Source organism: Anguilla rostrata, chromosome 15, assembly GCF_018555375.3.
Source record: "Anguilla rostrata isolate EN2019 chromosome 15, ASM1855537v3, whole genome shotgun sequence".
NCBI lineage: Eukaryota > Metazoa > Chordata > Actinopteri > Anguilliformes > Anguillidae > Anguilla > Anguilla rostrata.
The window spans coordinates 35,327,098-35,341,447 of NC_057947.1; the positions used below are offsets into that span (position 1 = coordinate 35,327,098).

The 14,350-nt window shown below is 51.1% G+C and overlaps 1 protein-coding gene across 1 annotated transcript in view; it reads right to left on the reverse strand.

Moving 5' to 3' along the window:
* clybl (citrate lyase beta like) overlaps positions 1–14,350 on the reverse strand; it is a 72,904-nt gene that overhangs the window by 35,323 nt on the left and 23,231 nt on the right. Inside the window, exon 2 of the mRNA XM_064311250.1 lies at positions 3,098–3,393. Coding sequence (XP_064167320.1) covers positions 3,098–3,393 — 296 coding nt within the window. The remainder of the gene's footprint in view (positions 1–3,097; positions 3,394–14,350) is intronic.

Below are 14,350 nucleotides of genomic sequence, written 5' to 3' on the forward strand. Positions count from 1 at the left end.
AAGGGGGAAGGGGGGGGCGTAAGGGGGAGGGGGAATTCAATTTCAGTACCGTCCCCTCAGGTCATGTAGGAGCATCAGTAGACCTGTCGCTGATAAACGTGTTACTGTGCGCCCGTCACAGGGCTGAGAGAGCAGAGTCACACTGTCACTGTCAGCCTTCAGCCAACCACTACCGCCACCCACAGGACAGCGCCTCAAACAACACCCCGAGAGAGACGTCCCTCAAAACACACGCTGTGCCCCAGGGGGATAATAATAATAGCAACAATAACAATAATGATGATGATGATGATAATAATACTGATAATAATTCTCATCATCACAAGAATGTTAAAAAGGAAAAAACGGGAGGTGTTTCGCCTTGTTGCCCTGGGGACGGAACACTGCCCAAGCCGATGACCCCGGCGGGTGTGTGTGTGTGTGTGTGTGTGTGAGTGTGTGTGTGTATAGTGCGTGTGTGTGTGTATAGTGCGTGTGTGTGCGTGTGTGTGTGTGTGTGTGTGTGTGTGTGTGTATAGTGTGTGTGTGTGTGTGTGTATAGTGTGCGTGTGTGTGTGTGTGTATAGTGTGCGTGTGTGTGTGTGTAGCGCGTGTGTGCGTGTGTATAGTGTGTGTGTGTGTGTGTGTGTATAGTGTGCGTGTGTGTGTGTGTGTGTGTGTGTGTGTGTGTGTGTATAGTGTGCGTGTGTGTGTGTGTGTGTAGTGCGTGTGTGCGTGTGTGTGTGTGTGTATCTGAAAAACGATCGAACCGGCAGGGGAACACACCGCCGGCCCACTCTCACACCCCGGTGGAAGAGGCGGTCCCTCACGGCGAGGCCGCGTAGTCCCGCCATCTGGGGGAGAAATCGGGTGTGAGGTACGGGACTGTCCCAAGACCGGGCTCTGCCGCCGCGGCTCAGCGGGCAGCTCATCAGACCCAAAACTTCCAGGGACCAGGAGCCCGTCCGCTCTGGAGCCACCGAGAGGAGGAGGAGGAGGAGGAGGAGGAGGAGGAGGAAGAGGAGGAGGAAGGTGAGGAGTGCGGCTCCAGAGGGGAATGCGACGACTCAGATGGCGACCGCGGGGCTCACTCCCGCTAAACACACCTGTGAGAGCCCGCTCATCTCACTTCCTGTACAAATACCTCATTCTTCCAAGGGCATCCTTTAATATCCACTAAATACGACAGAGCAAACTTCATGCAAGACCACTGGAATTTGAAACAAAAATATATCACGGATCAGATTTCCCCCAAAATGTTCTTATTTTGCACCCTAGGTTTCTGCTTTTATTCTTTAACAGTTTCTCAGCCCATAAAAAGCAGCTGTCAGACAGAATTGCTGGACTAAATCAGGATCAAATCAAACCTGCGGCTAATCTGCTCACAGTGGCTCCATTTCCTTTTGTGGTTTTGCCATTAAAACCAAACCTCCATTCACACCAAGCTGGGAAACGGCGAAATGGTTTTGGTTTACAACAATTTTATTAACAGTTTCCTTCCACTGGCACACAGATACGAGGCGTACCGCAGGCCGTCCTACAGACGCAGGCAAACTGCAGCGCGATTTCTCCTGCAAAATGAACAGCCCAGAGAAACGGCAGCAAAGACGCCGGGGAGAAACTCGCGTTTATACTGCGCAGAAACTAGCCAATGACCCGCAGATTAACAGACCACTGGGGGTGACATACTCCACCTTTAAAGAGTCTTTAAACATTCACAGATGGTTTTTAAGTGGCCTGATACCCGTATATGAGGGGTACACATATTCCAGAGGCAACCCGATGGCCCACATTTCGCTGTTTATTGTCTTCTGGGGGAAATAAAAGGAGAAAAAGCAATGAGATCAAAACTCTGAAAAAGAGCAGCGCTTACTTATCGCAGCACAACGCCGTGGTGCAGGGTGAGCCATTAGCATGCTTATCTGCAAAGCTGGAGGACTCGCATTAAATTCTAATCGGCCCCCGAAAAAGGTACAAGGGGGCCAAACCGAAGGACCACTCTGCCTATTGAGGAGAGGACCCTCTTATAATGCCACCCCCCCCCCCCCCCACCCCCTTAAGATCACAGCCACTCTCTCTTCCCCCCAGCAGGATAATCCTGTACAGGCAGAACCTGGCGCTCAATGGAGAGAAAGGCGGAGAAGGAAAGGAAAAAAAAAAATAATTCTACGTTTACAATTATTTCTTGTAAGTGGCATTAGCACATAAAAAGGGCGATTCTGCGCGGCTTTGGGCCGAAATGGAGCTTAAACCGGGATAATCTTTAACCCTTTCAGAGCCCTTGGGTGGCGTAAGAAGACACGGGCCCCAGCCTGACAGAAGAGAACGCACAGGCCTACAGCACTCTACAGCCTGGGTCTGTATGAAAATCAATACGGTTGGCTATCGCCATGGAGACGTGGATGAATTTGGGTATAAATATGGGACAGGAACGAGGCACGGTGGTCATCACAGTGCAGTCTCCCTTTTTAAGCTCGGTCACCGCTGGAGAGTGGCATAATGACTCTGTGTTGAATGCTTGGTGCTGATTGGCTGCAGAGTGGATAGACTCTCAGACAGGTTTCTTCCTGGACCGGGATTAGCCTCCAGCGCTATCCCGCCATCGTTATCATCGTGACTTTAAAGGCTTTTGTGCCGATCTTTCTCCCCCGACCCCCCTCTTTATCCCTTCATCCAATCACGATTTCGCGGTGAGGCGAGCGGGGCCAATCGCAGGGCTGCGTGGGCGGGTTGAGAATGCCCAAAACCGCCCCAGGGTCGGCTAACGTCCCACGGTGAGCTCAGTGTGACGCGGTCACCTCGTTTAGAGGGAATGTGACGGCAGCCATTTTGGATCATATTACAAAAGAGGGAAAATTGCCTCTTGTTGTCTCTCAAACTTAACTTGCCATTGGCTGATTATTGTCCAAAAACAGTGTTTTTTTTTTTTTTCATGACATGAAATTAACTTTTGTTCATGAGGTGAAAATGAAACGCACTAAAACAAGCAGTGCCATGAGCGAGGAAAAGTCCGGTGCGGGCACATTTACACCAGCCGCTGAGGCTCTCTGGCAAACTTCAGCGCTGAAAAAACAGAAATCAGAAAAAGTCCAGAAGAGAAGAGAACCCCGTACTGAACCTGAACCCGAGTCCACTTCACTTCTGAACCTGGTAGTGAGGTAGTGGGGCTTGTTGCCAGGCAGGTTGCCGGGGGCGATGTGATGCGTTCTCACCTTCTTGTTGAGCGCCACGCCGTCCTCGCAGTCCAGCACGGCGCAGTCCACGTCCAGCGAGGCCAGCTTACGCAGCTTCCGCTCGTCGTTCCCGGGGACGTACAGCACCGCGCGCCGCGGCACGTATCCCAGAGTGCCGTGCAGCGAGCGGCGGCCATCACAGCGCCCTGGTCCTGAGGCACACAGCCAGGCTGCGCTGCGGCTGTCAGACACAGGTAAACACACAGCACAGGCTCTATCAGACACAGGTAAAAACACAACGCAGGCTCTATCAGACACAGGTAAAAACACAACGCAGGCTCTATCAGACACAGGTAAAAACACAACGCAGGCTCTATCAGACACAGGTAAAAACACAGCACAGGCTCTATCAGACACAGGTAAAAACACAACACAGGCTCTATCAGATGTAGGCAAAAACACAACACAGGCTCTATCAGATGTAGGCAAAAACACAACACCATTATTGATTAATGTCATGCTGAAAAGATTAGCATAGACTAACTGAACACTTAATAAAGAACCTATCAATGCCACCACTTCACATCGTGTGAGAGAGAGAGAGGTAGGGAGGGAGAGAGAGAGGCTCACTGACTGACTGACTTAACTCAACTAAAGAATTAGCGTTTGGACAGCACCACAAATCGGCACAACGGCCAATTACGGTTGGAAACAGGCGGCTGTTGGTAGCAAACAGCGGCAGAGGCTAGCTCAAACACCGCGGCTCAGCGTAGCGCCGAGCGGCGGCGGCTAGCACAAACACCGCGGCTCAGCGTAGCACCGACGGCTAGCACAAACACCGCGGCTCAGCGTAGCGGCGGCTAGCACAAACACCGCGGCTCAGCGTAGCGGCGGCTAGCACAACACCGCGCTCGCGTACGCGGCCGCCCGAGCACGTAGTTACGCGCTTGCAACGCATCGCGGTTACGCCGCCCGCATTTTAACGATCTGTTCTGACGGTCGGGTCGCTAAAAACAATTAGCGCTAACGAAGGGCCGGAATCACAGGAATCAAACACGTCTAATTACAATCAGGAACTGTTTTTTTTTCCTTTCGCCCGCTCGTGCTAATTCAATGCCTCTGGGAAGGATAATATTTGTTGATTGTGTTGCTTTTCTGCTGAGAGAGAAAGAGAAGAATGGGGGGGGATGGAGTGGGGGGGGGGGGACACAGCTCTGTGTTAAAGGGGGGGGAGTGTAAAGCGTTCTCTTCTTGCAAAAGGAGCTAAAGTCACTTCAATGGGCCCCTGATCCAGTCGTCCACGCTCACAGTGGCCCTGCGGTATCAGCCAGCCGTAATCTCGCCCAGGACGCCGCGGCCATGTTGTGCAATTAAAAGCAATTCAGGCAGTTATGGCGAGGAGCACTTTACAGGGCCCCCGCCCAGCGGCCCTGCGGGGCCCCCGCACGCCGGCCCTGCGGGGCACCCCGCCACTGCAGTGCTCAAATTTGGTCAGTGACAATGGCGGGTAAAGGGGGGAGGGCGGGATGTGTGAACCCCTATCGGTGCGGACGCGGGAACAGAGGGGGGGGCCAGGGGGGCCCCCATCGTCACTTGAGGGACAAAAACCTACAGTGCCCATATTGACAGGGGGAAACAAAAAAAAGCAAACAGCAAAATTGGAAAGAAAAACGGGGGGTTCGGTGGGAAGGAGTGTGGGGTCATGGTGGGGTGGGGTGGGGGGGGGACCCCAAATGGAAGGCTTCTGCTTTCAGTACATGCTGCTGCAGGGGTGAATGGCCAGAAAAATAAAAAAGAAAAGAAAAAAAAGACATCTTAAGTGGTCCACTTGAAAGCCGAATCAATTATAACGTAAGTGGGGGGGTGAGCTTGCAGGACAATGGCGCTGGTAATTAAAGAATACATTTCACAGAAAAGACGTGAGGGAAGAGGGTGCTTGGTGTGACCGGGGGGTGGGGGTGGGGGGCGATGTGGTACTACACAGAGACAAACAAAGAGAGCGTGTTCAGTTCAGTGTCTCATACAGCAGTGCCCCTCCCTGGTTCAGAGGGGGGGGGGGGCTCTCACTCTCCAAAACCTGCCCACCCCACCAGGGGGGGAGGGCAGTTGGCCCACGATGTACCTGACGGAGGGGAGTCCCAGGCTGGGGAAGTACACCGGTCAGTGATGCTCAGGCGGGCCTGACGTGTGTATGTCACAGCCTCTTTCACGGCTGGTGTCGTGTGCAGCGCGCATCGCGGGACTTTGATTTTATCAACAGGACCCCGGCGCGTGCCCCCCGCCGAGAACCCAGCGCTGGTGCCCAAATGCTCCACGCAGAGCTCCCTCCCTGCCGAACGGCACGGGCTCGGGGGGGGTCCCGCCAAGTCCAATCCCAGAACAGGAGGGATGAGGAAGAGGAGGAAGAGGAGGGAGAGAGTGGGGAAGTAATTCGGAGGCGTGTCTGTTTACGTGGGCACATCTGGAGCTCTGAGCCACCGCTCTCTCCTTGCGGTTGCCGGGGGTTACGCCCGGTTTTTTTCCGTTTTTCAGCCGCAACAAATTGGCGGGAAGCTTTATTGGTACGAGTCTGGCGTACAGCTCTAACGGCCCAAAGGAAATGTGCTGCCAAGATTTTAATCAGAACCGCACCGTGTTTCGCCAACTACACTTCAACAACTGTCCGCCGTTCGCGGTTAAAACGGTAAGTGACTGAGGAAGAGGAAATCATTTTTGATTTATGTACAAGGAAACAAAAACGTTCGGATTCTGAGAAGGGTTCAGACCTGGGGCGTCTCTTTTATCTGCAGAAGAGCAGCAGGTGAAGACTCACTTCAGAGAAAGCCAGTGGAACACATTCCCAACAGATTCACTTTCCACGCTTGAGCCCGAGCTTCTGATTTGAAAAGGGAGTCCAGCTCCAAAAAACACTGGGATTAATTGAGGAAATCCAAGCTGGAAAAAAAATCAGCCAGCGTCATTAAAGTTCAGTCTGGGTTCTCCCCTGGTCTGGTTCTATATTCACAACCCTACTACCCACCCACAATGCAGCAGCCCACAGGCATCTCAGACATGCTTTAAATCGAGCTCAAGCTCCTCCTGTTCCAACTGACAGCAGAAGCCCACGCGTGACTGTTAGCCTGAGGAATCCCTCTCAGTGAGAGCGTCCCTGTGTCCCTCTCACCAGCCCTCTCCTCTTTAGGTTTGCTTACTGCAGGCGGCAGTGGAGGAGAGTCAAGGTGACATCACTACACTCTACAACCCCTACGAGGCATTTTCACAAATCTGCTTTAAGAAACGCGAGATCTCTGAAACACAATGGATGCCTTTGATTGCCGTTTCAGAATGCTGATCGAGCGCTTTCGATCTGCGGTAGATAAACACATTACATTACACATCTGTCCCAAAAGAGAATTACCCACATGTGCTCGCAGATAATATTCAGAGAACCCTTCCCCAATACCGCCAACGCAACGCAAAGCCAAACACTCCCGCTTTAAAGTCAAACAGGAAGCCAGAAGTTGTGATTTTAATCCCATTTCCTCACATTCTGAACAATGACACCCGAATTTCAAAGAACCCCAAACACCCACAGTGTTCAGGCTCAATGTTCTCATGAATACTCTCTGTCCATATCCCTCCCACGCCTACTGACGATTAGGACAGATGCCCCGTTTATCACAAAACCATGTTTTATTATTCCTTTTCTGGTGTTCATCTTATATTTTTATAAGCAGAAAATGAACCAAATAAATGCCACAAAATATGCCCAATATTGCCAGGTAAATTAATTTTAAAATACAATCTAAGATTCATAACAATGTGGGCAGTCTATATAACAGTGTAAAGTCAACAGGCAGAAATCCGGGGTGATTTTTGACCGTGAGCTATCCTTCCAGTAGCAAGCAGAGTGTAGGGCAGGCAGTCATCTTTCTGTCCCCAGTGGAGAACTAGTCCAAAGATGGAGTCGTTTCTGTCCCATTCTCATTTTGAAGAGAATCACCCATGCCTCAGTCTTCTTCTTGCCTGGACGGGTGAAGCTCACTCCCCCACACATGTATTGAAACAAAGCTGTTTCTTCTTCTTCTTATCTTTTTAATAACAGGCCAGATTGGGTGCAATAAAACAAAAATACAATAAATGTTTTTGGCGTATTACAGTCCTGGGATAACCTGGACAGGGTCTTCTATTAATACATCACGTGCTTCAGAGATCTGCAATCTGGATTCCCTTTTTCAACATCTGTTCGATATTTCCCCTCCATTACACAATGATGTACGTTTCCTAAGTTTAACAATCCCTCCGGTGCGAGGCATTTCTATGGTACATTTGTGCGCTTGAAAGCGGATGATAAAACGGAGCGGCACCATAGACATCGCGGGCTGTAACGCGCTCGCGCCGAGCGGACTGTAAACGGACTTCAAGCGTCGGCCCTGCGTTTCTGAGCCTTTGTGGTTTTACGAGCGGCGGCGCGTCGCTGGTTCTCATTAGGAGGAGGAGGCCTTGACTCCGGCCTGCACGCGCCACACCGTCACCGCGGGAGGAAGCCCAGCGGCGTGACCCGCCCAAGGGGCTCGTCAGGAAAGAACCTTTCTGCCGCGGTCGCCGACGACGACCGCCACTTTACACGAGATCGCTAACAACGGGCCGACTGTGAGCCAAAACACCACCTCCGCGAGAAGCTTACGTCTAAGAGAACTCAGCATAGGGACAGCGTTACTAGGGCTCTGAATAAGGACAGCGTTACTAGGGGGACTGTGCAGGAGGACAGCGTTACTAGGGAGACTGTGCAGAAGGACAGCGTTACTAGGGGGACTGTGCAGAAGGACAGCGTTACTAGGGGGACTGTGCAGAAGGACTGCGTTACTAGGGGGACTGTGCAGGAGGACAGCGTTACTAGGGGACTGTGCAGAAGGACAGCGTTACTAGGACTGTGCAGAAGGACAGCGTTACTAGGAGACTGTGCATAAGGACAGCGTTACTAGGGGGACTGTGCAGAAGGACAGCGTTACTAGGGGGACTGTGCAGAAGGACAGCGTTACTAGGGGGACTGTGCAGGAGGACAGCGTTACTAGGGGGACTGTGCAGGAGGACAGCGTTACTAGGGGGACTGTGCAGGAGGACAGTGTTACTAGGGGGACTGTGCAGGAGGACAGTGTTACCAGGGGGGCTGTGCAGAAGGACAGCGTTACTAGGGGGACTGTGCAGAAGGACAGCGTTACTAGGGGGACTGTGCAGAAGGACAGCGTTACTAGGGGGACTGTGCAGAAGGACAGCGTTACTAGGGGACTGTGCAGAAGGACAGCGTTACTAGGGGGACTGTGCAGAAGGACAGCGTTACTAGGGGGACTGTGCAGAAGGACAGCGTTACTAGGGGGACTGTGCAGGAGGACAGCGTTACTAGGGGGACTGTGCAGAAGGACAGCGATACTAAGGGGACTGTGCAGGAGGACAGCATTACTAGGGGGACTGCAGAAGGACATCGTTACTAGGGGGACTGTGCAGAAGGACAGCGTTACTAGGGGGACTGTGCAGAAGGACAGCGTTACTAGGGGGACTGTGCAGAAGGACAGCGTTACTAGGGGGACTGTGCAGAAGGACAGCGTTACTAGGGGGACTGTGCAGGAGGACAGCGTTACTAGGGGGACTGTGCAGAAGGACAGCGTTACTAGGGGGACTGTGCAGAAGGACAGCGTTACCAGGGGGACTGTGCAGAAGGACAGCGTTACCAGGGGGACTGTGCAGAAGGACAGCGTTGTGTCCACTCGAGCAGCGCATGTGTCTGCAGGCTGTCCGTGTCTCAGGCGGCTACACGGCTGCAGCGTTATTACATCATAAAGGGTTATGAGGGACTCCTAAAGCGCTTCCACAGGCCTCACGGAGCCGGGCGTTCAAAAGAACACGCTGCCCAATCCGTGCTCAGCTCCACAGCGCTCAAAGACCGGGTACATCCCAGAATAAACGGATTAGGTTAACGCTGCTGCGACTGCCAGTGTTATTACTTAATTAGCAAGTCCCCCTATAGAGCATGACCTTTATAGTTCACACGTAATCTACATATACATTTATGGTGTGTATATTTATTGAATGGAATGTATACTTGATCATAAAATAAGACATACGTGTAGCCTTTCATACATACACTGGCAACCGTATGAAAATCTATTCTTGACAACATGGACTAATTCAAAAATGTGATTATTCATATAGGAATTAAATTAAATAGAATCAGTGGTAGCAGAGCAGGTAACAGATGTCTAAACTACACCGCACAGACTCAACATTCCAGGCCCGGTCCCAGCCAATGTGAACACTGCCCACTGAGCAGCTCTCAATATGCAGATTGCACAATTATTTCCAGAGCTGTGTCTAAAAGGCACGACATTACAGATCTGCGTTTCTGCTCTCCGATTATCAGCATCTTTTTAATATGCTAAGTACTTTCCAGGGTGTGCCCTGCTAAAGCTTTTAAAAAATATTCAGAAAATAAAAAGAGATGAAATTGGGGTTTAGGGGGAGAGATAGAGGACACGCTGCCTAAATTTGCCCCCCTCCCTCCCCACATCACAAAAAGCAAAAAAAAAAAAAAAAACGGTCAAAAGCCACTGATGTGTATCTGCTGTTTCTTCTATAATTCATTTATTTTTTAATTTATTTTATTAAAACTGCTCTCTTGTACTCACACACTCACAGAGCAGCGGCTACAGCCAGGCTAACGCTAGGGGAAGCTGACCCTCAGCACGAGGCTGCGTTTCAGTTCAAGCCCCCAGTTCTGGAGACGTGAGAAGTGGACTGGGTCAAGGGGGGGGGGGTGGGGTTGGTAGCCCAAATTAAGTGGTGGGGCACACAAAGGAACAGCCGAGGGGGCGAATGAAAGCCAGGCCGATTCAGTGCAGGCCCCGGACCACTGATCCCCCCCCCCCCCCCCCCGAATGAGATCAGCTGGTGGCGGCTGACCCTGCCAGGGTCTCTCTCTCTCTCTCCGTCAGTGTCTCTCTCTCTCTCTCTCTCTGTCCATCTCCCTCTTACTCTTTCCCTCTCTCTCTCCGCTGACAGTGCTCTCAGAAACAGAGAGGAAAGAGGGCCTGGCTTTAACTGCCTAACTGCTGATGCCCAGAGACCACGGCCACTTCAGCTGTCAGATATTACACCCCATCTCCTCCACCCCCCCCACCAACTGCCCCCCACAGGCCCCACAGAACTCCCCCCCCCCCCCACCCCTTAACCCCAGCCCCCCCACGGCCCCATCACCCTGCCGAAAGGGGGAGACATCTTCATCCGAGGCACCGGAAGAAGTCACGGAAGCAGAAACGGTGAGGCTAATTAGCCTCCAAGTTAAACTCAACGGGCCCTTGGCAACAGGTCCAGCGAGCTGCGGCAGCTGTGCGCCGATACAGATTCACGCAAATTAACATTTCTTTTAAACCGTCTGCTGCTCTGAGAAGCCAGAAGTTTGTAGCTTGTGCATACTTTTTTCTCCAGTGGAGAATCTCTTTTTAAAAGAACTTTGTCATAAATTCACTTTAGGTTTATAAGTTTCTTTATTTTTAGATAACGAACACTGCAGAGGGCACTGGGGTCAGCTTTTAACTTTGCGTGTTTAACGACCCCGTGAAAGCGAGATAAGGGGTCGCATTAAGAGTGCGCTCTGGCCTATGGACGCTCGAGCCTTCAGGGCCCAAACGCAGCGGGCTGAGGAGACAATAAAGGACACCCCACTGTCCAGATGCAGTGGGACACCCCCACAAAGACCGCAGAAGTGCTGACGAGGAGGGAACGTCCCGATGGGGGGGCGGAGAAAAGGGGCGGGGACAGCGGTGCTCGCAGCCACAGTGACGCGCGGGAGAACGGTACAAAAACCCCCACGGGAAGCCCCTCCCCCTTCCTTCCGCACCAAAAAGATGCCCACGGGGCAAGACCTCTCCTCTCGCGGGCCGGGCGGCTGTAAAGGGGGTAGAAATCGTGCCCGTGGGGGGAGGGAGGGGCGGTTCTCGACACATCCTGCCACAACCTCCAAACTTGCAAAGAACTGCTTGTCACATGACTAAAGTAGTTCTGGCATTTTCTGATTACATTTCTTCTTAAACGTAGTAAGGGAGAGAGGCACCTTTACGCATAAAAATCTACCACGAGAGACAGAGACACTAACCCACTATCATCTGCAACTAATTTCCTTCTCTGCGTTCCCTAACATGGCTTCAGCCAAAGCCAGCTTTCACAGTAAAAAGGGGGCGATGCGCACTGGAATCCCTCATTTACAGTAAAATCATGTCACCCACAAAGACAAGGAGTTTAAATGAAGGTACTCAGCCCCAGGAGGTGAGACGGTGAGATTTACTCAACATGTATCTATCAAATCATGTCTCAAATGAAATCACACACAAATAACGATATGCATACACACACACACACACACATACAAATGCAATATATACATGTAATATGTGCATACGTTACGCATACACATACACTCGGCAACGTCAGTGTTATGCATACGCAAACACATCGCGTGACCATCCTGCAGACCCTCAGGCTTCTGAAGGTTGAGCTCAGCGGCTCGTTGAGGAGCCGACAGGCACAACCAATCACTACTCTGAGTCCGCGGGAGTCGGCCAACTGTCCCGACAGCGAAGGACACGCCGGCCTGACCGACGCATCGGTCTGAGTTCGGCTCGAGCCAAAGAGCTCGTTTGTCTGTCCCGTCCCAAAAGGCCCGGCGACCGTGTGAACGTGACCGGCGGGTCACCGGAGTTCGGCATCGATAACGACGACCTGACCAAAAAAAAAAGGTATCCCGCATAAAAAATGTAAAACGATAGCCTGCGGCTAGTAAAACGATAGCCCGCGGCTAGTAAAACGACAGCCCGCGGCTAGTAAAACGATAGCCCGCGGCTAGTAAAACGATAGCCCGCGGCTAGGACGTCATCAAAGACGAGCCGTTCCCGTGAAGGCCGCGTCCGCTCCGCTCCGCATGTCTTTAGCCCCTTTCTCTTGGTAATGCTGTCGGTTATAAAGCGGCAGGAACCATTACGGAGGGCCCTAATCAGACCCCCTCCATAAACGCAGCCGTAAACCAGTGAACCGGGGGGCCGACGTCGCTTCATTAACTACGCTACAGCGCTCTCAACCATCCCGAGGGGCCATTCAGCTCTCGTGGCCCGGTCCAGTTCCACGCGATCCGGGCCAAACTGCAGACCAGCCCATCATAAGAGCGTCTGCCAAACGCCTGTAATGGAATGTAATGTAAATCTCCTCCCCGGAAAGCTAGAATCTGAACATTAACAAGAAGTATTTGGATGGTTTACTTTTATTTAAAAAAAAACTAAATTTAATTACATACATGTGGTTTGGTAATGGAAAGTGTGTTGGGCATGTGTTTATTTATGAAAGTATTTCTGAAGTTCAGGACCTTCAATGTGATTTGCAAACGAACAGAAGCAAGCTTTGCAATTCATCATTAGCAGAGTGACTGTAATGGATAATTTATGGGAGGAATTCAAACACAAGCCACTGTGTTTTGAGGTAACAGACTCATAACATTAGCAATCCTGCAGGTCCTTAAATGTTTTGAAAATGGACCTGGGGTAATAGTTGATTATGTCACCGATTGTCTCCCTCTGTTCTACGATAATGCTCTTCTGCGATGACGCTCTTCTACGATAACGCTCTTCTGCGATAATGCTCTTCTGCAATGACGCTCTTCTGCGATAATGCTCTTCTGCAATGACGCTCTTCTGCGATGACGCTCTTCTGCGATGACGCTCTTCTGCGATGATGCTCTTCTGCGATGATGCTCTTCTGCGATAATGCTCTTCTGCGATGACGCTCTTCTGTGATGACGCCCTCTTCCTTCTATGATAACGCACTTCTGCGATAACGCTCTTCTGCGATGACGCTCTTCTGTGATGACGCCCTCTTCCTTCTATGATAACGCACTTCTGCGATAACGCTCTTCTACGATGAGGCTCTTCTGCGATGACGCCCTCTTCCTTCTATGATAACGCTCTTCTGCGATGAAGCTCTTCTGCGATGACGCCCTCCCTCTCCCTTTTCACCTGACTCACTCAATATGGACCCAAGCGCTCCGCCATATTCAGCAGTGATAATTCCTGACGTTATTAATTAAGCAGCATTTGCCTCATATTTACCTAAACATGAAGAAAAGCAAAGGAGAACAAATGTGAAGACAGACACCTCTTTGTGGGCTGCAGGAGGGGGGGGGGCATGGGGGGGGGGTAAAAGTCAGCCATTATCCACAGCGCTGCTGCATGGCTGTTATTTAACAGCAAACCGCACAGAACAAGGCCAAACAGCAGCGGTGGGCAGACAGATGGAGAGTGCATCTGGAACATTCCACCTCTTCTGACAGCACACACACATGCACGCGCACGCACACACAGCGTACGCACACACACGCTGTACACACACACACACAATTTGGAAGCGATCCTATTTATATTTATCTAATGCAGGTGTATCTGGTGAGTGGACGGCGCGCTCGCTGTGAGTGGAGTATCTTTGCGTGTGCGAGAGCAGGAGATCTCCGCTGCATTCTGGGTAACCCCAGGTCGTCCCGACGCCAAACTGAAGATCAGCCTCGGGGGGGAATAACGGGGCTGGGACTTTTCTGAAATAGGTAAAAGCTTACTGGACTGTGCCACACTCTCTCAGTCCCCACTCTTTCATCCTTTCATTTTCTGCAGTGTTTCCCACACATCTTCCCCCACTGAGTCTTTCAGTCTGGGCCCTGCGATCTGAAATCCTGCTTAAACGCTTTGTGTTCCCAAAAAATCCAGCCCCTGCGTCTCCATACCTCAGCTCCTCACACCAAGCGGGCAGTTAAAGTGGGGGCTTCAGATTTACTTTCAAAAATATTTCTTATCTTAATTTTGATTATCGATCATCATTTCTGGAAGACTCACTTATGTTCACAACTGCTGGAACATCAAAAAAATAATTTTAAAAAAAATGTTAAAAAAAAATATATATATTACATTTGAATGTGCGGTTATTGGTGGGGGTGAGTGTCTGTGTGTGTGTGTGTGTGTGTGTGTGTTAAAACTGAACACAGATGAACACACAGAGCAGAAAAAAGAAAACAAAGTAAGTAACATGAAAGGAGGAGGGGACACGAAAACAGTTCTGCTTTTGACAAAAGTGTGAGCCGCCTTTTAAGTCCTAATGGTCACGCAAACAATAGCAGAGGAGGAGATGTGCAA